Source organism: Dipodomys spectabilis, unplaced genomic scaffold (assembly GCF_019054845.1).
Source record: "Dipodomys spectabilis isolate Male_0828 unplaced genomic scaffold, ASM1905484v1 ptg000085l, whole genome shotgun sequence".
NCBI lineage: Eukaryota > Metazoa > Chordata > Mammalia > Rodentia > Heteromyidae > Dipodomys > Dipodomys spectabilis.
The window spans coordinates 7,272,445-7,299,792 of NW_024870762.1; the positions used below are offsets into that span (position 1 = coordinate 7,272,445).

Here is a 27,348-nt window from a genome sequence, read left to right on the forward strand (position 1 = left end):
ACATGATGCAGATATATATTTAGAATGCTTAAGGTAGAAATTAAAACATTTTAACAATGGCTTCCTCCACATTAAAACGTTGTCTGGGCTGCATGACCCAACAATACCCACAAGGCAGGAAGTGTATCCTGTCTCTGAGGGATGACTCAAATAAAGGCATATTTTGATCCAGTGTTTACCAAATTATGATTCTTAGAATTCTACTGCTTTGAATGTGTTCCAAAAGCCACTGAGAAATGGAAATTTGGTAGGAAAACATTACACAAAACACAAGGTAATTAATACATGTCAGGTGTTATTTCAAGAAAGGGAGCTGGTGGCTCATTCCTATAATCCTAGCTATTCAAAAGGCTGAGATCTGAGGATCATGGTCTGAGGCCAGCTCAGGAAGAAAATTCCATGAAACTTTTATGTCCAATTAACCACCAAAAAGCCAGAAGTGCAGTTGTGGTTCAAGTGGTAAATCACTAGCCTTGAGCAAAAAAGTGGGAGGACAGCACACAAGCCTTGAGTTCAAGAACTCAGACAGGCATACACAAAAAATTACAATAGATAGAAACATAGATGAATATTGTCCAAGTATTCTACTATAAAAAGTGGCCATTGTTTTATTTTTATTTTTATATTGTCATCAAAATATGTTTAAACTAAGTTCTCTGTTATTTATGTGCATATTTGGTAGCAGTCATTATGCTTCCAAAGTTATACACATAAAATGAACTTCAGTGAATAGTGATAAGTCACTTAATTAGTTAAGAATTTATTGCAAACTCTAATAACAACAGATGCTGGAGGGGATCTGGACAGAAGGGAACTCTACTGCATTGTTGATGGGAATGTTCAACCACTTTGGAAAGTAGTATGGAGGTTCTTCAAAAGACTCCACATAGAAGTTCCCTATGACCCAGCAATCCCACTTTTGGGCATTTACCCAAATGATCACAAACAAGACCATACTAAAGCTACCAGCACAACTATGTTTATTGCAGCATTATTTACCATAACTAAGATATGGAACCAACCCAGATGCCCCTCAGTAGATGAATGGATCAAGAAAACATGGTATATATACACAATGGAATTCTATGCCTCCATCAGAAAAAAGGACATTGCCCCATTTGTTAGGAAATGGAAAGACTTAGAAAAAATTATACTAAGTGAAGGAAGCCAGGCCCAAAGAAACATAGGTCCCATGGTTTCCCTTATTTGGAATAACTAGTATATGTCTGAGACAAGCAGAAAAGGTCAGATAAGTTGATGTTATGTGAAATGAACCCCAAGATAAGTATTCAAATGTTTTTTTTCTTTCATGAGATTTTTTTCTAACATATTTTCTAACATTTTTCTAATATATGATGATTTCTTTGGTGCTTTGTATGTCCCTCCCCCACGGTATAACCCCTGCTTTCATTTTATTTGATGTTGGTATAATTTGTGGAGGGGAAGGGAAAAAACAAACCGTTTAAATAGGGATACAGGTGGACCCACTGCAACAATGAGATGTACAAGTCGTTATGTTGAAAAACGAACTGTACAACTTTGATGGGGGGTGGGGGGAGGATCAGGTGGGCGTAGGGGGGGGAGTATGGGAAGGGATGGGAAGCGGAAACAAAGAGGACGTAACAATGCTTGATAAGAAATGTACTCGTTCATGTCAAAACCAGCTTTACAATGTCGGTGGGGGGGGTACGATTGGGTGGGGGGGAGGAGGAGGCTGGGAAGGGAGGTGAAGGGTAAACAAAGGAGGAGGCTGCAATGCTTGGTAAGAAATGTATGCATTATCCTGCCCATGTAATTGTAACCCCTCTGTACAGTATGTTCTCAAATAAAATAAAATTAAATTAAACACACACACACACACACACACAAAAAGAAATGTACTCGTTATCTTGCCCATGTAATTGCAACTCCTCTGTACAATATTCTCACAATAAAAAAGAGAAAAGAAAAGATGAACTTTACAACTTTGGCGGTGGCGAGGGGGAGAGGGGGGAGATGGGAAGGGATGGGAATGGGAAACAAAGGAGGAGGAGGCAACAATCCTTGATAAGAAATGCACTCATTACATAGCCCATGTAATTGTAACCCCTTTGTATAGTATTTTCACAATAAAAAAAAAACTAATCATAATAGTAAAAAAAAAAAAAAGAATTTATTGCAAGGTCTGAACACCTTTATTTTCATTTAGGTTGGTATCAGGATTAAATAAAAGATTCTTGAATTCTCATGAATCTGAAACAGAATCTCAGACATGTGACTTCAGGCAGATGTAGGTGTTTTAGAAAGACGTGATAGGGCTCCATTACATAGTTTCAGGAAATCTGGCAATATTAGCTCTATGGGGAAAATTTTAATATAGAGCATTAAGCAAAATAGGAGTGGAAGATGGTGCAATAAATAAAAGAAAAGAAAAAAGCTTTTTTCAGAAGGGAACCCACAGGCACACAAATTGACATTTTTATGTGTATTTTTATTATCTTTAAGAAGTTGTACAAAGGAGTTTCAATACAACATGACAGTTTATGTGTACAAGTCATCTTGATAAATATCACTCTTTTCAACATTTCCCCCTCCCTGCAACCCCACTCAGCCCCTCAATTTTCTTAGTCTAAGATATTCATTAAATATTTTGCATTCTCCTCACTTCCTCTCTTCATTTGGCTACCTATTTCCCCTTGAATTCTCTCTTTCCCTCCCTCTTCCCCACCCTCTCTCTCTGTCTCTCTCTGTCTCTCTGTCTCTCTATCTCTCTCTCTCTCTATCTCTCTCTCTCTCTCACACACACACACACACACACACACACACACACACACACACACACAAAGCACCAGATCCCTGGTGTTAGACTGTTTGTAAGTCTCCCTGAGTCATTACACCATTTGAATTCTCCCCTGTATATACTATAGTTTGGTTAATGTATTTGTGTTCATGTGAGTATGGCTGTTTATGTTTCCTTATATATTTATAAGCTAAATCTAACTTCCACATATGAGAGAAAGCATACATATTTTATCTCTCTGAGCTGACTTACTTAACATAAGTTTGTCCAGGTCTCTCCATTTCCATTTCTTTGTAAATGATGTAATATTTTTTCCAAATGGATGGATAAAGTTCATATGTATATATATATATATATGTATATGAAATCATATTTTCTTGATCTATTTGTCGATTGAATGGCATCTGGGCTCTTTCCATACCTTGGCTGTGGTGAAGTGGCAACAATAAACATGATTGTGAGTGACTTCACTGTATCTTGACTTGTAATCTTTTGGATTATTGCCAAAGACTGGTATTGCTGGATCATATGGTAGTTCCATATTAAGTTTTTTGAGCAATGTCCAAACTGCTTTCCACAGTGGTTGTACCAGCTTACATTCCCATCAGCAGTGTATTAGGATTTCTTTTCCTCCACATCTCTGCCAGCATCTGTTATTGTTTCTATTCTTCATGGTGGCCATTCTTACTCAGTAAGATGGATTCTCAGATTTGCTTTGGCTTGCATTTCCTTTATGGCCAGAGTTGTTGAGCATTTCTTCATGTGTCTACTGGGCATTTTTCCTTTTTCTTCTGAGAACTATTTAGCTAGTTTGTACATTTATTAATTGAGTTGTTGATTCTTTGAAAGTTTAGTTTCTTAAGCTCTTTGTATATTCCAGATACTAGGCCACTGTCTGAGGTATTGTTGGCAAAGATAATCTCCCATTATGTAGGCTGTTTTTCATTAGCTTTTAAATACATCCTTTGCTATAAAGAAACAGGAGAATCACAAGTTCCAGATTATCTTGAGTTATATAAGACTCTCCAAAATAAAATGAACAAACAGGTAGGCTTGGGTGCCTATGGCTTTTGCTTGTAATCCTAGCTATTCAGAAAGCTAAGATATGATTATCATGATTCAAAGCCGGCCTGAGCAGGAAAGTCCATGAGACTCTTATCTCCAAATAGATACAAAATATGGAATTGTGGCTCAAGTAGTAGTGTGCTAATTTCAAGCAAAAAAGCTCAAGGACAGTGCCTAGGCCCTGAATTCAGGACCAGACTAGTGGAAAAACAAAACTAAAAACAAAACAAGAACTGGAGTTGTAGCTGTTATAAAATACTTTTACAAAGCATGAACCAGGCACTGGCTCTGATCCAACCCAATAAATAAACTATCTATTTATAATATTTATTGATAAAAAATCAAATTCTTTTTAAAGTCCATGATAAAAACTATTTTTATTTTATACTGAGTTCACACAAATTAAACAGGAATTTCTGACTATTCAGATTCATATACAGAAATATGTCCAGGTTGTTTTATTTATTAAGTATATGATTCTCTTTTTCACATTGCATGCATTTACACTTAACGATATTTTAAAGAAATATTTAAATATACATCTATACAATTTTTCTTCTTTCTAGTCATTTTAATATTTGTTATATTTAATTAAAATGTGAAAGTGGTACCTATTTATTTGCTAAACATAATTTATAATGCATTCTAAATAAGCAATATGTGTTGGCATTACTCAACTCAATTCTTCTAAAGCATAGAATGCTTCACTAAGCAAACTACCCACATAGTCACAAACTAAACACCTACAGGGAAAGTATAATTTCTCAGTTGACTGATAGGAAGCCAATGAATAGCTTTGATGTCATGATATTTTAAAATGATTAGCCTGAACTTTTGAGATATATTACAGAATTTTTATTAAATATATAGATACCATTTTAATATGTACCAAAAGGAATGGAATTTATGTTTTAATATTTGAAATACTATATGCATTCAGAAGATGGTTACATGCTAATAAACCTTGCCAACCCTAATTAGGAAACATGACTATGACAATTTGAAAGAAAAATGTATTTGATTATAAGACAAGAATGAGTTATTAAAGAACTATAACAAAAATTATTCTGGTAAATAATCGCAAATAATGTCTACTTGGAATGCAAAATGGTGCTCACTAGCTTAATTAACGCCCCCTTCACATCCTTATTCCTCAGGGTGTAGATGAAGGGGTTGAGGGTAGGAGTCACCACTCCATAGAAGAGAGCCATGAACTTGGGCTGCTCCCTTGTGATGGAGGAGGGAGGCTGAAGGTACATGCTAATGGCTGGACCATAAAATAACAAAACGACAATGAGATGAGAGGAGCATGTCCCAAATGCTTTTTTTCTTCCCTCAGAAGATTTGATATTAAGCACAGCATGTCCAATACTAGCATAGGAAGCAAGAATTAGGCATAGAGGAACGGCTAGCATAAAAATGCATACCACAGAGAGGGTGAGCTCATTGGCCTCCTTCTCACCACAGGCAGTCTTGATCAGGACTGGGATCTCACACAACAAATGATCCAGTTGATTGGTGCCACAAAATGGCAACTGTAGTGTAACTGTGGCCTCTGACACAGCATAGGTAATGCCACACAGCCACACAGTGCACACTAACAGGATGCAGAGGCGCTGGTTCATGATGAGGGTGTAGTGCAGAGGTCTGCAGATGGCCATGTAGCGATCAAAAGACATAAGACCCAGGAGCAGACATTCTGTGCCCCCCATCAAGTGGAAGACATAAAGCTGAACCACGCACCCCATGTAGCTGATGGTCTTTTTAGAGCTCCCCAGGTTGAACAGCATCTGAGGGACAATGCTGGTGGTGTAACACATGTCCAGAAAGGAGAGGTTGGTGAGGAAGAAATACATGGGGCTGTGGAGCCGGGGATCTAACCTGGACACCAGAATGATGGCGATGTTTCCCATCATGGCCAAGGGGTATGTTATCAGAAGAATAACGAATAGAGGAAATTCCAGCCAAGGATGATCAGCAAAGCCTAATAGAAAGAATTCTGCAGGGTGGCTTTCATTATTTTCTATCATTCTCTCCAATTTGTCCCACCTATAGTAACGAAGTGACCAAAAGGAAAGTTATAAGTAATAATGAATATAGTTGTGTATTAGTCATCTAATCATAAAAGATCATAATACACTATACTGTGACATATATAAATAAGTAACTGAAGTATGGTAGAGCTCAAATATTATAATTCCAGAGAAAGACAAAGTTAAAGCCCAACAAAATAAGCACCAGGAAATGGGTACTTGCAAAGATGGGAGTGGAGCCATGGGGAGAGGAGTAGACAGATAAGGGTAAGGGGAGGTGGGGATATGGTGGGGAAGGCAGTCAAGAATTCATTGTATATTCTACAAAATTAAGAAAAGGGAAGGAGTGTGTAGAAGGGTGGTGAAAATGTTGAAAGGGGTGACATGATCAAGATGCGTTGTAGTCATAAGCTGCTTAGTTAAATGGCAACCGCTTTGTTGTACTATTTAAAGGTAATAATAAACATATAGTAATATGCAATATCTGGCACCAGACCCTTTTGACACTACAAATTAAAGACTAATCTCTTTAGCAGTAGCCTACCTCTTCTGAAACTAAATTTCTTTCTTTGAATTATAAGGCTGAAAATAACCATATTCTCAAATTATGATAAAAATTCAATGAAAAGTAAAAGTGATTGTATTTTGGAAACCTTATAATAATGATTCACAAATTCATACTGGTATAAAAATCCAAGGAAAAGGCCTATTTAAAGATAGTTGGCTTTCTTTGTTTTTTGGTTTGGGTTTCATTTTTGTTTCTATCATTAGGCATCTGGTAGAGTAGATGTGATATGGGGCATTGAACTAAGAAGGTTTACTTTCAAGAGCAGCAAAGGCATTATGGAAATATGAAGAGCAAAACTACTGAAGTGTCAACGGTCCAAGATGAAAGAACACATAGCTGAGAAGATTATTAAGATAAGCTTGACCAGTTAATTGAGTAATCATATTATCTTAGAGCATCTGTACTTGTCTGGAATTTCCCTAATGATACCAGAGATATAGCTCATGAATGTAACTGACACTTGAATAACTTTAAGCTCTGTGATTCCATCCACAGACCTCTCCTCATTCCATGTCATGCTCATATTTCATTACTTTTTCTCTTGATTCCATCTCGCTTTTGGATCATTTACTTCCAGGGCTTTTACATTATGATTTCAGTACACATGAACCTATTTATTCACAGTTGCTTGAAGCCATGTTAAGTGCCAGACACTATTGATGTAGACCTTTTCTTTATATCTCCATTTTAAGTTTCATACCTACTTATTATGTTTTTCTTATCACATTTGATTCATACTTTGTATTTATTGTATTTTATAGCTTTTACAATGTCTTTATAAAATTCATTGTATTTTATACTTATTTCATCATAAAATATTTTATTACTATAACAATGTTAGGTGTATAAAAGCAAAATACAGTAAGATGGAAGACATTTTTATGGCACTAAAACATGTAGATGAAATTCACAGACAAGTCAATCCATGAGTTTTTGTCATATATTAAAATACTCATTCTTATGCTCAGATAAGGATCCCCAAAGACCACCAAAGAGCCGATTCTGATGTAAGCACATGAGAGTTTTTTATTACAAGCTCGAGCCTGGACTCACAACTATCACGGAGGCAGCGGGTCAGAATTGAGAGCCCCGACCCTTCCTCTAGCAAGGTTTTTATAGAGTTTTTAGGGACCTCTATGCGTCATTGCAGCACTTAACAAACTATATCACACGGCGGGAAAATCATAAAATAATTCTAAAAGATGATTAGCATGGCCAGTGCAGGAACCGACCAGGTACTGGGGATTGGCTGGTTCATGGGGTTGATGCTCTTCGAAATGACTGGCTGGAGCAGATGATCTGAACCCTGACGGAGTGTTGCTTAGCCTGTTATCTGCTGATTAGCTGTGGTTAGCGGATTTTTCCGTGAAGGGGGTTGTTCCTGGAATTTGGGCTCAAGGGGAGTTACTGACACAGTTCCCGGACAAAATGGAATCCAAACCTAAAATTGCTATATTTTGTTCAGGCTTCACATCATGAAACGGGTACATACAATTGAATGAAAGCTTCAATTTTCATTCAGGCATCTAGTATCTGTCAGATATAATACATTAAATTTTAAATATTTTAAATTCAGCTTGTTAGGAACTGGGAGATTGTCTAGTTTTTATTCTAGAGCCATTATAGATGGCATTTCTAAACTTGGAGAAAATCTGCTGAAAGAATCTTTGCCTTTCATATATGCCTACACACAGGTGCGCCTGCGTGCAAGCGCGCACACACACACACACACACACACACACACACACACAAATTAGACATCGGAGGCATCGGGGCAAAGGTCCTGCACCTGGCACCAGACACAGGCGATGGTTTTCAGGAAGTGCCATTCGTGCTCCTCCTAGTTAATCGTGTAGAACACTGCCTCAAGATTCTTTTCTTGTTTTGTAATGGAACCCCACCTGCACCTTGCTTCCTCTTTTTATTATCTTGAACATTCTTCCAGCTCACTGATTAAAGGTTGCTAATTGTCCACATTCCCCCAAAACAGTTTAAGGTCAACTTTCTGTCCTGTGATTGTCCTGTGACCACACTCACCTTCTGTGCCCCTATGCCCTATATAAGTGTATGATGTTTTAATAAACTTTATCTATATCTGCAAGGTATGGTCCCTTTCTGCCTCCCAGACACTGTGTTCCCAGGTCTCCCAGTGGGAACAGCAACAATATATATATATACATACATATTAGGCACTATAATTTACATACAGTTTAACTTTCATTGAAAATGAGGGATATAATCCATAAACAGATGAAGGAATAAAGAAAATGTAATATATGTACAAAATGTCATTGACATAGGTAAAAGTGAAATCTTGCTATTTGCCCCAAAATTTATGGAACTTTAAGAATAAGAAACAGAATAATTAAGAAACAGAAAGACAAGTATTGTATGTTGTCCCTCACACATGGAAACTACAACCCACTGACATGAAAGGTAGATTGGTTGCTATGAGCAACTTCGAAGTGGTAAGCAGTAAGTGAGAAAGGATGGTTGGATAGATCAAAACATTATATATTGTATGGTCCCACTGAATCCAATTAGTATGTGAAATATTAAATGTGCTCTAAAATATGTTTCAGAAGCACAATTTTGAAGGTAAATGCCTAACCTTAATAACCAAGCATTCATTTACCTTTGCTTACCTTATTTTCCTAAAGACTGCTCAAGGAAAAGGAATTCATGAGAAGTTTTCAAACTTCCAGAGAAGAGTGAAGAGACATCAATATATAGAGGAGTGTTTTTAAATTATTTACAGAACTTGCAGTGTATCAATTGATAACTAGTGCCAAAAATACACATGGGCCTGGAAGACAAGAATAGAAAATAACAAACACTCTCTGAGTATGTTTTTGTATGCTTTTTCTAAGATCTCCTGGGCATTGTTTTCACTAAGGTCATTCATTATTCTTCTCCCTAATGGGTTAGCAGAGAAAGTTCCTGAAGGCAGGCTTCTCTATGGAAATGGTGAGAATATATAATAATTTACCTATTGAACTGAGGTAGGAAGCAAATCTCTCTCTTGTTAAACCTGTCTTAAATTCAATTTTCCAGTACACTACACATTTTGAAATAAAATACATTTAACTATAATTAAATTGTATACAATTAGCAATGGACAATGAGCACAATATTCTATGCTTCCTAATCAGAGTTAATGTAAACTGAATGTACTACATTAAAAGGTATGTGTCTGTTAAACCAATATGACTATTTAGAATAGGACCATAAAAAATAATCTGCCAAGAAATTATTGTCTTTAACAACTTACCAGCTAAGTCATGGAATTTGAGATGCATCTTTGGATTTGCATGACATGACAGAAAGCATCAACAACATGTTCTTTTTTCATATCTTTTAGCTATTTATTACATTAATATATTCATATATGTAAATCATTAATAACAAACTTAGTAACAACTTAATGTTAAATGAATAGCTAAATGTATAAATAGATACATCCAATACAATCAAGGGAATTTATTAAACAATAGTCTTTTTTTATCACCAGTGCTTAAAAGAGATTACATATCCCATTTCCCTTCTATATCCATAAAATCTTTAGTTGTTTCAAAGTAGATGTTTGTGAATTCATTTAGTATTTCATCTGTTATATACAAACTTAAAGACCTTTACCTGATCCTACTAACAGAAAGAGACTACATTGTCACTTCAATGGAAAACTACTTATTTTAAAATATAAAATTACAATAATATTTATTGTTCTTACTAAGAGTTGTGCTTGTGCAAATGGAATAATTGAGGGAAATTTATTATCTCAAAGGTAACATCTTCACTGAATTTTTAAAAAGTACAACAGTGCTATTGATGCATTTAGAAAAGCTGTGAAAACTCATATGGCCAGTCTTGCTAAAATGAACTGTGAGATGAGCCCTTTCTCTAAGGATCACTAGGTAAGCACAGTTTTAATCTTTAACTTGTACTATTTCCTTCAAATAGTGTCAAGGAGAAAACTAGAGGATTTGATACACTAAAAAATTTGCACTCTGAGATAATGAATCCACTGAGAGTAGAACGTGAAATCCCCATAGCTTCTTAACTAGATTGAGTTTGCTCCATGGGAACCATTGACATAATAAGAAAAGAAAATTTATAGGAGAAAAATGGTTTCTTTGTCAGTGCATTTGAATCCCTCTTCCTCTCCCTTAGCCATTTGTTGATACTCACTCTGTCCTAATACTAACCTCACATTACTTATACACAAGGAACCTTGAATCTGAAACTAAATTTTTTCTCACATACTTTTATTTAACTATGAAGAACTCTCCCAGAGAACAAATTTTTATACTGTATCACTTAAAAGTATCTGCAGGCTTGGAGGTGTGGTTCAAGTACTAGATCATTATCTGTGAGCCAGAACACAAGACCCTGAGTTCAAGCCTTGATACCCCCCAACACACACAAGAAGTAGTGTCCACAGAAACTACTGTTGCCCAACTTTATATTGTCTGCACTTAATTCTTAGTGAAATATATGTTATGAATATGCTAGTGCATTGTATTCATAAATTTTATCGTAAGACATTAGAACATGCTAAATGATTTGATGTTTTAAATGTCTCCAAAAACAAATGCTATGATTTATGTTATGATCACCCTTCACATCTGAAATCTTCTTTAATAAAAACTTTTTTTTTTGTAAATTTCAGTCCATTTGTTGTAGTAGGTATTTGTGAAAAGCCAGAAATGGAAATGTACCTCAACTAGTAGAGCATCAGCTTTGAGCAAAAAAAAAAAATCTCAAGGACAACATTCAGGCCCTGAATTCAATATTTATGTTATAGAATATGATAGTCTATGAAAAAAACAGAATATGTATAGATAATTATAACAATCTTTTGATGGCCATTTATTATTGGCTTTTTAATTGTGAGAAACAATTGCAAGCCAATTTCCATTCAATTGAAAGCAATTACCAAACATTTTATCACAAAGGTGATGTACAGAGGGATTATAGTTACATGTGTCAGGTAATGAGTACATTTCCTTTTGAACAGTGTCACCCCCTCCCAGGTTTTCCCTTCCCAACTTCCTTTTCCCTAAAGTTGTATAGTTTGTTTCCAACATAGTGTCTAGTGGGTTTCACTGCTGAATTGGTTCACCCTTTGTCCCACTGTTTTGGTGCTTCCCCTTCCTCTCCCCAAATCAGATAAACTAATATGCAAGACAAAGGGTACAAAAATAAAAACCAGTGACAGAAGGGAATAAACAAAAGAAATAAAGAAAGAAGAAGAAGAAAAGAACCACAAATAGCATAATAAAAAAACTCATACTTCCATTTCTTGGAGTTCATTTCAGTAAGCATCATTTTAAATGATCTTATGCATGTAACTATTGAGCCCTTGTGATCCTCTCCTAAGAATATCCATGTTTTTTCTGACTGTGTGAATGTTTAGGTTGCTGGAGCAAACAAATTTTTGTGCAATGAAGACTTATAACCAATTGGCCATTACAAAAAAAATGACATGTGTAAGAACAAAAGAATGTAAAGACAAACAAAAGAGAATTATTGCTACAAAAATATAGCCTAGAAAAGAGACCATTTTATTGCACATGAAATCACTTTATGTATTACATTTTAATAGAATTTTGTGCTATAAAACATATGGCTATACAATTAATTTTCACAAAATGACATTACGATGTTAAGATCCAACAAAAGTTAAATTTCCATTTAGATCAAGATGTTAAGATCCAACAAAAGTTAAATTTCCATTTGGATCAAGAGTAACAACATTTGAATGAAAGAACCAACATGAATACACCAGCAAGACAAGGCATCATATAGTTCCTAACCCAAATAACTGATCAGCCATAATATTTTTTGTTTTCTAAACAACCAAAACAGGAAATTAGTTGAGCATGTTGGTATACACATGTAATACCCAACACATGGGAAGCAAAAGCAAATGGATCACAAGTTCAAGGATAGCCTGAGCAATGTAGTAAGATCATATGTAAAAGTGGGGAGAAAGATAGAAAATACCATTTAACATCTCAAAAATTTTATTCCACTTATGTGTGGGTTGTGTCCAAACATTAAAAACTATTCTGTTGAGACAAAGGACAAAGGGTGAACCAATGCAACAGTGATACTCACAAGACACTATGCTGGAAATGAACTTTACAATGGCTGGGGGAGGAGAGGGAAATTGTAGGGGAGGGAAAGTGGAAGAAAAAACAGGGAGACAGTAACAGTGTTTGACAACAAATGTACTCATTACCTCACTATGTAACTGCACATCACCTCCAAATAAAATTAAGTAAAAAAAAACATTTTCTAACAATTATGAGCCTCCCAGAAATCAGGCAGTTTTTAAAGTTAAGAAGGCTTTTTTCTTATTTGTGATTATCTTTAAGTACATGTAAAAAAGGGTTTCTGTACCACATGTCAAATTATGAATATAATGCATCTTGATCAATGTCACCTCTCCCCTGCATCGCTATCAACTCAATTATTCCCTCAGTTTACCTGTTTCAATTTTCATACATGTAACACTGAGTATTATGATGTTATTTATCCCCATTCACTGTTCTTTCCATTTGTCAGTCGAGGTTTATTGTTAGATTTTTTTAATATAAACTAAATATACCATAGGCCATTGCTCTTCAGGTTAATGGATTTTTTTCTTGCACTAACTTATTTATATATATTTTTGTTTCTTTAAGATAAGATCTCACAATGTAGTATAACCTGGCTTCAAAGAAGTCGTTCACTCAGCCTCTTTAGTGCTGGTATTTCAGACATGAATCACCGAACCCAGTTAACTTGCTTATTTCTTGATCATACCAAAAGATATGCCAGAAGAAAAGCAGCGTATAAGTGATAAGACTTTTTAGTGTGTGTGTGTCAGTGTGTGTCTGTGTGTGTGTCTGTGTGTGTATGTGTGTGTGTAAAAGTGGCTTGTGATGTAGCATTGGTTGGACTTGAACTTATGATCCTCTTGCCTCTACTTCTATTTTTAGCTTCTAAAACTACAATTTTTGACCATTATTAGAATCTAAAATTTAGATTGATAAAATTATCCATTTGTTACTTGTTAAAATAATTAAGATGCTTTAAAGCCCAGTTATACAAACCATTTATTTCTCGTGTGCATTTTGCATGATTTCAAAAGACAGGACTGGCTCTTCTGAAATTTAAATGTATTGTCAAGGTGCAGTTCATGATTAACATCACTTCTAGGGGTCTTAGTGATTCAGAAGATGCATGCTTACAATATTTATAAAGGAAGCTAGGGTTGGTTTATAAATATATAAGTAAGTACCTTGGGTGGTATGCAAGTATACATAAATGTAATCATTGAAATCCAGTCGATTTGGGGAGAACTCACACAGTGTAATTCCTTCGAAAGGAAAAATCATAGTTTAACAAAATAAACACCAGGAATGTGTACTTAAAAGGGGTGGACTGGGATAGAGAGGAGCAGTGGACAAATGAAGAGAAGAAGGGAGGGAGAATGCATTTGGAAATCCATGTATTTTGTCTAATCTGGGAAGGGGAAGGGGAAAACAAAATGCTGAACCAAGGACATAGGGTGTCCCATTGCAACAATGATACCCACAAGACAGTGTATTGGAAACGAACTTTTACAACTTTGGGCGGAGGTGGGGTGAGGAGGAGTGTGGGAGGTGGGGGAGGGAAGGGATAGTGGGACAATAAGGGAGGGAGTAACAATGATCGACAAGTAATGTACTCATTGCCTTACTCATGTAACTGTAACCCCTCTGTACAGCATCTTTACAATAAAATAAAATAAATTTTAAAGGCAAAAACTACATTTAGTTTTAAGTTTAAAAAAAAGGAATGCAGTCTTACCTGATTTATATGACTGTAACCTGTCTGTATACCACCTTCACAATAACAATAAAAAATTTAAAATATTAGGATAAAAAATGGAAAAAGAAGAAAAGTAAGGGAAAGGGTTGTTGGAAGGAATGGGTGAGAATGTTGAAAGGGGTGACATTGATCAAGATGCATTGTATTCATGAACTGCTTTGTGAAATGGCAGCTCCTTTGTACCATTACTTAAAGATAAAAAAGAAAAGAAAAAAGCAACATCGATGGAAGTTATCTCAACATACTGCTTTATTCTGTTAATTATAACATTTAATGATAAGTAATAAAATCCAAAACATTGCAGACTTGCATGTTAATAATTAGAAAGTATGCTGAAAAAAGCAATAGCACTCATGTGGACTAAGGTTAATAAGCTTATAAAATTCAGTACACTTTAATAGCAAAGAATACATTGCAAAGAATGCTCAATGCACCAAGATCTTTTACTGAAATATGAATCAAATCATCAAAGCAATGAATTCTTTCTAAAGTGTCAGTATAGAAATGCCATTAGTGAATGGTTGCCATTCTATTTTTACAATGATTAGACAAAACTAATGAATTTTGTTATTTTAATGCCAATTATTAAACTCCTTAACACTGTTACTATATCAACTTGTAGCAAAGAAAAGGAAAGTTTTTTAATACTTTTTCAGGGTATATATACTGATGAGTATTAGCTGAGTATGGTCCATATCTAATGCTATTTTAAAGAATGCAAGGAACAGGATATGTGTTTCAAGAACATATAGCATGAGACTTGTAAGACAAGAATAAGTTGTTAGAAAGATCCACATAAATCTTATTGTGAAATCGCATGATTTGATGTCTGCAAGCTGTTATTTGCACCTGATAATGCTCCTTCCCAGTCTGCTTAAGGCCCCTTTGACATCCTTGTTCCTCAGGGTATAGATGAAGGGGTTGAGGGTAGGAGTCACCACTCCATAGAAGAGAGCCATGAACTTGGGCTGGTCCCTTGTGATGGAGGAGGGGGGCTGAATGTACATGCTAATGGCTGGACCATAAAATAACAAAACTACAATAAGATGAGAAGAGCATGTCCCAAAAGCCTTTTTCCTTCCTTCAGAAGATTTTATCTTCAATATAGCACGTCCAATGCTAGCATAAGAAGAAAGGATTAAACACAGAGGAATAGCTAGCATAAAAATGCATACCACAGAAAGAATGAGTTCATTAGCCTCTTTTTCACCACAGGCTGTATTGATTAGAACTGGAATCTCACACAACAAATGATCCAGTGTATTGATACCACACAGGGGCAACTGTAATGTAAGAGTGGCTTCTAAGAAAGCGTAGGTCATTCCACCCAGCCACACGAAGGATACCAACAGGATGCAGAGGCGCTGGTTCATGATGAGGGAATAGTGCAGAGGTCTGCAGATGGCCACATAACGGTCAAAAGACATAAGGGCCAAGAGCAGGCATTCTGTACCTCCCATTATGCTGAAGAAATAAAGCTGAACTACACATCCAGCATAGCTGATTGTCTTGATTGAAGTCCCCAGGTTGAATAGCATCTGAGGGACGATGCTGGTGGTGTAACACATGTCCAAAAAGGAGAGGTTGGTAAGGAAGAAATACATGGGGCTGTGGAGCTGGGGATCTAACCTGGACACCAGGATGATAGCGATATTTCCCATCATAGCCATGGGGTATGTGATCAGAAGAATAATGAATAGAGGAAGCTCCAGCCAAGGATGGTTAGCAAAGCCGAGTAGAATGAACTCTTTAGGATATGTTTCATTGATTCGTGGCATTATCATCTATTTGTATTACCTAATAAAATGGAGACAAGAGTAAAAGTATGAGGATTGGTAAAAATGTAATTATCCATTAACCACTCAGTCATAGAAGACACAGTATGTTAAAAGTATGGGAGAAACAATACAAAGGTCTAGTTCCCAACAATTACATTTCTTCAAGGCACGATAAATGAAAGGCAGCATCCTTTTAACAGGTAACATAACTGTCCCAAAACTGAATTTCTTCCTCTTTATTTTAAGAATGTCAGTAGGAAATAGAAATGACTATGTTTTGGTAACTCATATTAATGGTTTTCAAGATTGGTCTTGGACAAAAGTCAGCTGAAGAAGATGCTAAAAGGAAGTTTTTTGGGTTTTTTTTGTTTTGTTTTTTATTATCATTTCTGTCTCAAAGCACTCATCTGAGAAGATGTTATACTGACTGGGACAATGAATCCTATGACTCACTTTCAGAAGCAAGGCTGCAAGGAATTACACAAAAATCTAGAAAAGTCAAAGCACTGAGAAACCAATACCAGATGAGGTAAAAAGCCCACAGCAATAAGAAAAAAGAAAGCCTGTCCTGAACCAATCAGTCAGTGGATAATTATATCATCTTCATGGGAATAAAATGCATTTGGTGTTAAATAATCTCTTTCCTGTTGGAACTCAGCAGGACACTTAAATACTTTTGATGTTAAGATAGAGTGTCAGCCAGGAGTGATGGCTCATGCCTGTCATCTTAGCTACTCAGGAGGATGAGATCTCAGGATCTGTTTGAAACTAGCTCAGGCAGGAAAGTCCCTGGAATGCTTATCTCCAATCAACCACCAAAATGTTGAACTAGAGCTGTGGCTCAAGTAGTAGAAGGTCAACTTTGAGGAACAAAAGCTAATGGGCTCTGAGTTCAAGCCCCAGTACTGGCATAAACACATGCATGTGCATACACACACACACACACACACACACACACACACACACACACACACACGTTCTCACTGTGCTACCTATCCTGGTATTGAACTCATGAGTTGAAATGGTCCTTTTATTTAACCTTTGAACTAGCAAGTAGAGAGAACTACAGTCATGCACCTCCATGCTCAGTTGACCTGTAACAGCTTCCTGAAAGGAGTAAAGCTACACTGACATGTTTTCCTCCAGGATCAAGTATTGTGTTTTTTTGTGTCACTTCTAGCTGCCCAGGTCATCTGATTGTTCAATGTTAAATTCTATTCAGTGTAATCATCTTGTACCAACTTTTGTTTTACTTAGTAGAATTGTCATTCATTTTTGCATGTTGGGTTGGGGTAGTCATCAGTGTCCTGGTATTTATGTAGAGTTAGACACTTTGTGCCAGTACTGGAGCCTGTTCAGGGCTTCATGCCCTTACTTAGCTCTTTCCCTTATGACTGATGCTCTACCACTTGAGCCACACCTCTTATTTCTGGCTTTTTGTTGATTATTTGGAAATAAAAATCTCAAGGGTTTGTCTTCCCTAAGCTAGCTCCAAATGTTGATTCTCATATCATGGCCTCCTGACTAGCTAGGATTATAGTTGTAAGCTACCAGCTTAAACACATTTTTTAAACTCCTTGTCGAGAGAAAAATCAAATTCCCGATTCAATTGGTTCAGACATTTATCCAAATTCACAATTTATTTTACATTTCACTTTATATGCTTATTGTTTTAAGCTAAAATATACATTGGAAAGGGCAAAATTGACTTGAATAATGCAGAAGTTAGATGAGCAATTAAGACAGCAATTTAGTATATCTTGAATAATGGCACATTCCTACAATCTTGGCTACTGTAGAAGTGGAGGCAGCAAGATACAGTTTAAGTCTAAGTAGGCAAAAAGTAGTGATGCTGTGTCTCAAATACAAAATAAAGCTGGGCACTGGTGGCTCACACCTATAACCTAGCTACTCAGGAGTCAGAGATTTGAGGATCATGGCTTGAAGCCAGTGAGACAGGAAAATCCATGAGACTCTTATCTCCAATAAAGCCATAAATAACCAGAAGTGGAGCCATGGCTCAACATTCACTTAACAGTGTTGTAATCTTCACGTTTGACATAGTTAATTATTCCTTCAACAATTTAACTTTTACTATTTGGTAACTTTTTATATTATACACTTTATTTTACTTATGAAATATCACCTCTGTCAAAAGACAAAACTATGCCAAATTTAGTTATAGACCTAAAAACTCAATTAATTCTTGAACCAGGGAAACCTCCATTCTACAGAAGAGAATGAAATTTTTAATGGGTAATAGCAGAAATGTGAGATTCATAAGAAAAGAACCATATAAAAGAAAAATACTATGTACTTAGGGTGGCTTTCTAGAAAGATTAAGGCAGAGAGGACTTTATTATAACAGCAATTGGGTTGATTAAAATGACTGTTTTCAGAAAAAGCTCTGTTTGGCTGGTTTCATTAAGTGGCATTTAGCACAAATGATGTCAATTTGGGTTCATCTAGTCTGTTGGTATCATATGCAGGAACTCAAGACACCTCAGCAGAAGTGCCCATGTGATTTGCTATGAAGTATATTTAAGCTTTCTAAGTCTATCCTTAGCTCTCTCATCTTTCCCATGTCGTTCTCACAAAATCTCATTATTTTTAGGTCTTGGAATCCACCTCTTTTTGAGTCTTCTACTTCAGTATTGGTTTATTTTTATTACACAGGAATCTATTGATTGACAAATATTTAAAGTCATTTTGCTAAGTACCAAACTCTTACTCTTCCATTTTTTAATTTTTATTTTATTGTACAGATGCTGTACAGAGGGGTTCCAGTTACATAAGGTAATGAGTACATTTCCTGTCCAGCATCGTTACCCCCCTCCTTTGTTTTTCTCCTACTATCCCTTCCTCCTTTGTATACATCAGTAGTATCAGTCACATTTTCATTACAGTATATATGACTCATAATTCATTCTCATCACAGTATTTTATGTGTATGTTCAGGCCCTTTTCGGTTTTTATGTTGTAAGATTCTTATTAAAGAATAAATATATTATTTTCATGTAACAAGATAAAAAATAAAACAACTAGATAAAAATAAGATAAAATATAAACAAATCACTTCATGACATTTTGTCAATATATTTAGAAAGTTTTCACATGATTGAATGAAGGCTTCCTACTGCATTCAGGTATTTCACATCTATCAGATACTGTGTTTACTGAGACATAAATGCCTCCAAGCCTGGCCTAAGTGAGAAGGTAAGAGACAGAGTAATTACAGAGAAATTCATTTTTCATACAGGCACCTCGCTAGGTATATCCAAAGCTTAAAAAAGGTTTCCAGAAAAGAAATACTTTCTACTTTTCATTTATACATTAGGCACAGCCATTTGTGCCCATTCTTACCTCCCCACAGAATGCATGACTTGGAAAATAAGTGTCATCTTTCTTACCTTATTTTGATAAAGATACTTTAATAAAAAAAGGAATTATGAAGGAATTACAGAGAAGAATGGAGAAATGACTGTATACAGAGGATTATTTAAGAATTATCTTGAAAATTCCTAATTTTTCAGGTAATAAGGGGTATCGGAAAAGAAAAAAACACAGCATGAATTAAGAAGACAGTCATAGAAAAATGCCACAAACACTTTGTGGGCTTACTATTTGTATGCTGTTTCTGGGACCTCTTGGGCATTGTTTTACAAGGGCACTCATTTATTCTCCCGGATGATTTAGCAGAGACTGTTCCTTAGGACAGAGTTCTTGATGGAAATTCTTCTACTGTGCAATTAGCTCCCCACTTAACATGGCTTAGTCACAATTATCTTCTGTTCTATCTTGTGTTCTATCTTGTTCTGTTCTATCTTGTATTCTAATTTCTCAGCACAATGAACACCAATGTTAAGCAGCACAGAAGTATCTTTTGGTTTGCATAGGAAGTATTTTCCAAGACTTCTAATGAGCAGCAAAATCTGTGTATGCTCAACTCCCTTCCATAAGATGGCATAATATTTGCATATAAAATAATGTAAATACTGTGTAAGTAGTCAGTGTGATGCATTGTTTGGGGGAATGGTGACTAAAAAGTCAGCACACATTTGTGATCTATACAATAGTGCAACCTGCAACCATTGCAGGCCTAATTAATTCAAAAATCTACTGTGAGTTGCTCCAAGGAGCAGAGATAACCTACTGAGCAATTGAATAAATAAATAAGAAAAAATTTGAAGTAAATTGGATAAATCTCTTGGGAAATTTGAATATAAAAATCATTTAATACTTAATTTATTCTTGAATATTTATTTTAAGTTGAAGTAAAAATGCACAAAATAAATTAAATAAGAAATATGATAAAAATGATCATTCAAATTAAAAAAGGATGTTCTTCTCAAAATGATAGTATTTAACATTGCTAGAAGGGAAAAAAACTGAGTCTTCAGTCAACTTTTACTCACAAATTTAGTTGTGGTCCTTTCGGAAAGTTCCTTACTCTCAGAATCTATATCTGATATTGATAAAATGGTTATTGTATAGATGTAAAATAAGTCCTTCATGCACAATTAGTTACCAAACAAAAGTTTTCTATTCCACAAATGAGAAAGATGAATTCCTATGTAAATGGGTGACTTTGCATGAATTTTGCATCTTCATTGGAGAAAATTAAATACATTGGAAAAAGTTAAGTACATTTAGCCTATTTAAACTGTCCTTATGAACCAATTTTTGTTGCCAAGTATATACATTTATCATTTCCCTTAACTGCCACATTTCCTGCCACTCTTGCTATTGTAGTGAATACTTCATAATGCTTTCTACCTCTTTCTCTAGAAAACAAAGGCACTGGATCTGGGTCTCCAAAAGAGTTATCTATATTGAGCACTAGACTTTGGATTCAGAGAAATTATATGACTATTGTATTAAGAATATAGGTAGGAATAATGAAAACAACATAGAAAATTGTTATATGTTAGTAAATATAATTGTATTTAAAAATGGGAGATTTGCCTTTGGTATATCAAGGCAGCAACTCCCAATATAGCCTCCAGATAGATTGGAGAAAGTCTCCAGGCCTGTATTATGCTAAGCCTGCATAGTGCTAGGCCAGCACCAGCATCTCCTAGGTCCAAGTCAGTCCTTGTGGACTCAGACTCAAGACTCAGTCCTCACAGCCCCATACTTCAGTCCCAGTTCTGTACAAGGCTAATCCCACTGTTCTAGGGCTGGCATCACACTTCCAGCATACAGGCAAACACAGATGGGTCCATACCCCCAGTTCACTGCAGAGCGAGGTCAGTGCCTACAGTGTCCACATTGGCTGCCACAGATGCAAATTTCCAGGCCACCTAGTTCCATAGCAATCTCTAGGGTCCAAAACTCTTGCAGATCTAAGATCAAAGCTTGCTTAGCAGACTTGGAGTCCAAACCCATTCCAATAGATTCCAACACCAGGTCAGCCCCACCCAGAACCAGAGTCTAGAACCTCTCCTGAAGAACTAGGTGGTAGGCCTGACCCAGCAGGAGGAAGGATAAATACCACATGATCTTATACATAGGTGGCATATAAAAATGTTGATCGTCCATGGTTTCCCTTATTTGCAATATCTAGTATATATATGAGTCAAGCGGAAAAGGTCAGATAATGTGATGTCAGGAAAATGAACCCTTAGATATGTATTTTAATGTTTTTTTCTTTCATGCATGTGTTTCTAACGCATTTATAAGATTATCTCTTTGTTGCTTTGTATGTCCCTCCCCCACAGTATAACCCCTGCTTTCACTATATTTGAAGTCAGTATAACTTGTGGAGGAGAAAGGGAAAAAACCAGTTGTTTAAGGAAGGATACAGGTGGACCTGTTGCAACAATGAGAAGTACAAGTTGTCATGTCCAAAACGAGCTTTACAACGTCGGTGCAGGGGGGAGGGGGTGGAAGGGGGGGGAGGAGAAGGATTGGGATGGGGGGGAGGGGGGAGGCTAGGAAGGGAGGTGAAGGATAAACAAAGGAGGAGGCTGCAATGCTTGGTAAGAAATGTACGCATTATCCTGCCCATGTAATTGTAACCCCTCTGTACAGTATGTTCACAAATAAAATAAAATTAAATTTAAAAAAAAAATGTTGATCGTATTGAAGTTGAGAACAGAGATGGTGGTTACCAGAGGCTGGGAAGAAGGTTAATAAGCAGGCACTAAATACAATTAAATCGCAATAGTGCTAAGAATGTTGACTCCTTTTTCTTGTTTTTTTTTCTCCCTTCAAATGACGTGAACTATTGAGAGAAAGACACAGTTACTAGAATGTTCTAATAACTTGTTGCCTCAAATATGGAGCAACTAGACAAGAAACCCCTTGAGAGACAACTAGACTGCCTCCAATACAGACTGACTGCTTTACTTCCTCCACTGTCACTCTGAGGAATGCTTTACTTCACCTGTTAGGACTACTACCACTAAAGCTAGGACTTATGCCCAAGAAGGCCTTGCTCCAGTTATGACTGCTCCAGACACCCTGCACTGGCCTTAGAAGCCATCAAACTAAACAAGCCTCAGTGAGTTCTATGTGATTCATTCTACAACTACTCCGCTCAGGGTACTGGGGGAAAACCTTATGATTGATGCAATGTGAGACCTGTAATTGGTCCATAAGTAAGGCCTGTGAGTGGTTCTTTTACAAGGCCTTAATTGGTGTAACTGAAAACAGTTCTGTGATTGGTGGAAATCTAATCCTTCATTTGGATGCTATTCCCATGCCACACACTCCTGGTTATTTAAACAGGCTGTTCATCTTACCTTGTGAAACTGTGCATTGAAAACTATAAAACATTAATGAAAGAAACCAAGGAAGACACAAATAAATAAAAAGATGCCAGTGTTCATTGATAGGAAAAACTAATATTTTTAAGTTGTTCCATGCTACTCTAAATGATCCAGAGATTCAATGCAATCTATGTTTTTAAAAGTCCAATGACATTCTATTCCATAAAAACATAACAAATAATCCTAAAATTCCAATGGGATTATAATAAAAACTCAAATAGCAAGCAGTCATGACCAAAACTAGCAAGTTTGGAAGAATCATTTGACCTCATTCAAACTATTCCTTAAAGCTACAGCTTAAAAAGTATAATATTGATTTTTTAAAAAACACTGATATATTTTCATGTAAGATAGAATAGAGGGGCTAGGAAGATGGCTCAGTGGTAGAATGCTTGCCTTGCATACATGAGGCCCTGGGTTCAATTCCTCAGCACCACATAAGCAGAAAAAGCCAGAAGTGGTGCTGCCGCTCAAGTGGTAGACTGCTAGCCTTGAGCTGAAGAGCTGAGGGACAGCGCCCAGGCCCAGATTTCAGGCCCCACAACCTGACCCAAAAGAAAAAAAAAGAATAGAGTTCACATATAAACATACATCTATATATAGTATATGCTAATTGATTTTCTCAGTTGCCATTAATTCATAATATTGTGAAGAAAGCTTAACATTCATATATAGAAGAATGAAATCAGGCTTTTAATAGCCAACTTAAAATGGATTAAATAGTTAAGCAAGACCAGGAATCATAAATCTAGTAGGGACAAAATATCTGGGAATAACATTGGTCTGGCAATGACATTTTAACTATAACACTAAAAAATCCAAGCCACAAAATGAAAAATACACTAATAGGATAGAATAATTAAAAATCTTTGTACAACCAAGAAAATGATAAATACAATGAAGAGACAATTTACAGAAGAAGAAAAAATATCTGCATATCATAAATCTGGTAAGAGCTTAAAATTCAAAGCAAATAATAAGCTTAGTAGTAAGAAAACAGAAAACATGTTTTTAATAGGCAAAAATCTATTAATAAATTCTTCTTAAAAGAAGACCTACAAATGTTTACTTGAGATAAATCTTTCCTTATTTTACTAAGTCCTTATATAAGTACATACTGAATCAATTTATTCCCAAAAACTAATCCTGTGGCAATTTCATATCATCTCTATTTTTTTTCTGCCTCATGATTTTGACTGCTCATCTTCAATTTCAGTGTGCTACATCTTAATTCAGTGTGTAACTGTGTTTGATACAATATCTTAGCTTGGTCTTCTCTGACAAGTGTACTTCAAAATTACACATTGCAAAAATCAATAAAGAACAAAAATATTATTTTCATCTTGGCACCAGTGGCTCATTTATAATCTTAGTTACTCAGAAGACTGAGATCTGAGAATTTCAGTTCACATTCAGCCTGCGCAGACAAATCCATGAGACTCTTACCTCCAATTAACCACCAAAAAGCTGAACTGGAGGTGTGATTCAAGTGACAGAGCAAAAGCCATTAATAAAAATGCCAAATAAAGCCAAGGCCCTTAGTTCAAACTAAGTACAGTACAGATGTGTATATTTTTCACATAAGTAGTATCATATTATTTTACACTGAAACTATTTAAGAGGAATTATAGGTCTGTGAGTTTACTTACACATTTTCTTTCTGTTCAAACAATTCTAAACTTATTTTTATATTTCATGGTTTATGTTTTATGATCCTAGTGTTCAAATGACGTATAGAAATTATGAAACACCTTTTGTGCCAGTACTATGCCACTAACATAGTTGGAAACAGTCATTGATTGTCTCTCTGGACGCACTGACCAATTAAACTTGAGGGACCTTGAAATCCCTCAGGATAGAGGACATCATTGTATGAACAGTAGTCCCATAGTAAATATTCATTGCTTTTGAAAAGGCATCAATGTTGCTAATGTTTTCTTGAATCAGCCTCTCAGTATAGGAAGCCATTGAGATCCTAGTAAAGAGAGTTCATGACAAGATCTGGAATTCACTTGACTCTCATCATAAGAATTTTCCCTTCTTATATGATCTTGATGCAGCCCCAGTTGCATCTTAATTTTATTCTTGGTTGGAGTGCAAAAGGTAGCTGAATAAGAAAGTCACAATGGCTGAAAACTCTAAATGTCATTACATTTATCAATCTGCCTTTGGACCAGACCTCCTTCCACACATGGTGCAAAGAAAGGTGCAGCTCTGTCTTTGACACTTAGAAAAAGAAGGTGAGTGGTGTACCTACTACAGACAATTATGTTATGGTAAATGAAAAAGGTCTCTCAAGATCACCTCGCCCACATCTTACAGTGCATTAAATAATCAGTGTCCAATGTATTTCGAGGAACCAATTAATTTTAATACTTTCGCCTGTTGAAGTGAACATTTATGCAGTGTATCTCTGTATATACTGCCAATGAGAGATCTTTAAATTTATGTGACACTTCAAAACAGTTTAATATCTATCCTTCTCTAATGTGCTGTTGAAGGTGTGTGGCTAATGTTTTTTTTTTCTTTCTTGGTTTATCTTTTTGTCAAGGTAATGTACAGAGCATTTTCAGTTACCTAAGTAAGGTAATGAGTATATTTCTTGTCAACCTTGTTACCCCTTCCCTCCATTTTCTCCTACTTTCCTTCACCCCATCCCCCAAGTTGTACAGATCGTTTCCAACATATTGTCTTGTGTATATCGCTGTTACATTGGTTCCCCCTTGTCTTTTGTCTCACCATTTTGTTGTTCCTCTTCCCCTCCCTAATTCCAATAACTGTATATAAAATACCAGGGTACCAACATCAAATACAGTATCAACAGAGGATATACCATAGGGGGAAGAACATTCAAAAGAAACAAAAAAAATCACATAGTACATAAAAAACAATATTATGTATGTCTTACATTTGTATGTTAATAAATATGAATACTGCAAGTCATCTCAAAGATATTATGTTTAAAATGCAAAGTAGTTTGCAGCAATTTAGGTGAGCTTAAGCCCTAAAACCAAGCAACTGTTAACTTCTGCAGAATAAAGGAAATCAACTAGAATATATGATTTTGAATGGAGTTCTTATTTTAATTTATGATTACTTTTGTGTAATATGTGTTATCTGTATGTTTGTGGGAAAATATATACAAGGAAAGAAGAATCTATTCATTCTAGGTTTGAGGCTTGGCATAACCTTTACTGAGTGTACAAGTTTTTCTTACTGATTCACAGTAGCAATAAAATGTATATTGTGCTGTGTGCCAGTGGTTCACACTTATAATTCTAGCTACTCAGGAGGATGAGATATAAGGATCTCAATTCAAAGCCAGCCTGGCAAGAAAAGTACTCAAGGCTCTATCTCCAATTAACCAGCAAAATGTTGGACTGAAGATATGGATCAAATGGCAGAGCCCCAGCTGTGAGCAGAAAAGCCAACCAAAAGCCTGTGTTCAAGCACCAGTACTAGAACAAAAGGAAAAAAATATAATGAATACCTACTGTGAATAAGAATTAGAAAGAGTGTATGTTAGCTACTGAGAAGTTTCTGTTATGTTATATAAAAAAATATGGGTGGAAGTAGGAGAAAAATGAGGGAAGCAGCAACAAGTTTGACAAGAAATGTACTCATTATCATACTTATGTAACTGTTACCTCTTTGTACATCACCTTGACAATACAAAAAGAAATTTAAAAGAAAGGATATCAATTTTAATATTTTCATCAAAGTACAGTTGCAGACTGAGAGCAAAGATATTTTTGGTCACTATTTCATTTTGTGAATTAGGAAGTTTTTACCATAAATCAAAACATCTAATATCCATGATTGTTCTTTGAGGGCTGAACATGCATAAAAGGTAATTAAGAGAAAAATACAGTTCAAAATTATACCATAAAGATAATACTTAAAAGCAGAATTTCTTTTTTTTTCTTTATTTCAGAATGTCTTTAAGTAAATCAAAGATTAAAATACAACTCATATAGCCTCTATCTTACTTAGCATTTCAACCTAACTTTTCTGAATTGATTAAAATCAATACTTATTTATAAAATGTGTATTGAGGTGGGTGAAGAGGTAAGGAGAGAGAAAGAAGTGGAAATGCACTGAGGACTTATATTCACACTTTATGCACATAATTTTTTATATATTTTATAAGATTTAAATCTAAATATTTCATTAAAAAAATAACTCAGGGACTATTTACTATACCAAGGAATATAGTGTTTAACTGAAGACCTGGATTCAATCTTCTCCTCCCCAGCAAAAAAAAAAAAAAAAAACATTTTAAACAAGTAATTTTAACACAACTTTTACTAAAATAAGAGTTGTTATGATTTCACCATGAGATAAACATAGTGTATTTCCTGAGGCTTATTTATAAATCCTCTTCTGTGTTTAGAAATACAATTTCTGTTCCAATAAGAGCATTGAATAAGAACTTACTGGCTGCATTTTTCTTGTATCTTTTAGGAATAAAAAAGAAAAGAAATTCACCATC

The 27,348-nt window shown here is 35.6% G+C and overlaps 2 protein-coding genes across 2 annotated transcripts; both read right to left on the minus strand.

Annotated features, from left to right (window-relative positions):
- Positions 1 to 4,935: 4,935 nt before the first annotated feature.
- LOC122111439 (olfactory receptor 2B11-like) lies at positions 4,936 to 5,874 on the minus strand. Its single transcript, XM_042684275.1, has one exon. The coding sequence runs from the start codon at positions 5,872 to 5,874 to the stop codon at positions 4,936 to 4,938; it is 939 nt and encodes a 312-aa protein (XP_042540209.1).
- Positions 5,875 to 15,144: 9,270 nt separating this feature from the next.
- LOC122111432 (olfactory receptor 2B11-like) lies at positions 15,145 to 16,083 on the minus strand. Its single transcript, XM_042684266.1, has one exon. It carries the CDS (start codon positions 16,081 to 16,083, stop codon positions 15,145 to 15,147), a length of 939 nt encoding a protein of 312 aa, XP_042540200.1.
- Between the last annotated feature and the right edge of the window lie 11,265 nt (positions 16,084 to 27,348).

Coding starts and splice junctions, on each gene's coding strand:
- LOC122111439 (XM_042684275.1), bottom strand. CDS start 5,874: ATGATAGAAAATAATGAAAGCCACCCTGCAGAATTCTTTCTATTAGGC.
- LOC122111432 (XM_042684266.1), bottom strand. CDS start 16,083: ATGCCACGAATCAATGAAACATATCCTAAAGAGTTCATTCTACTCGGC.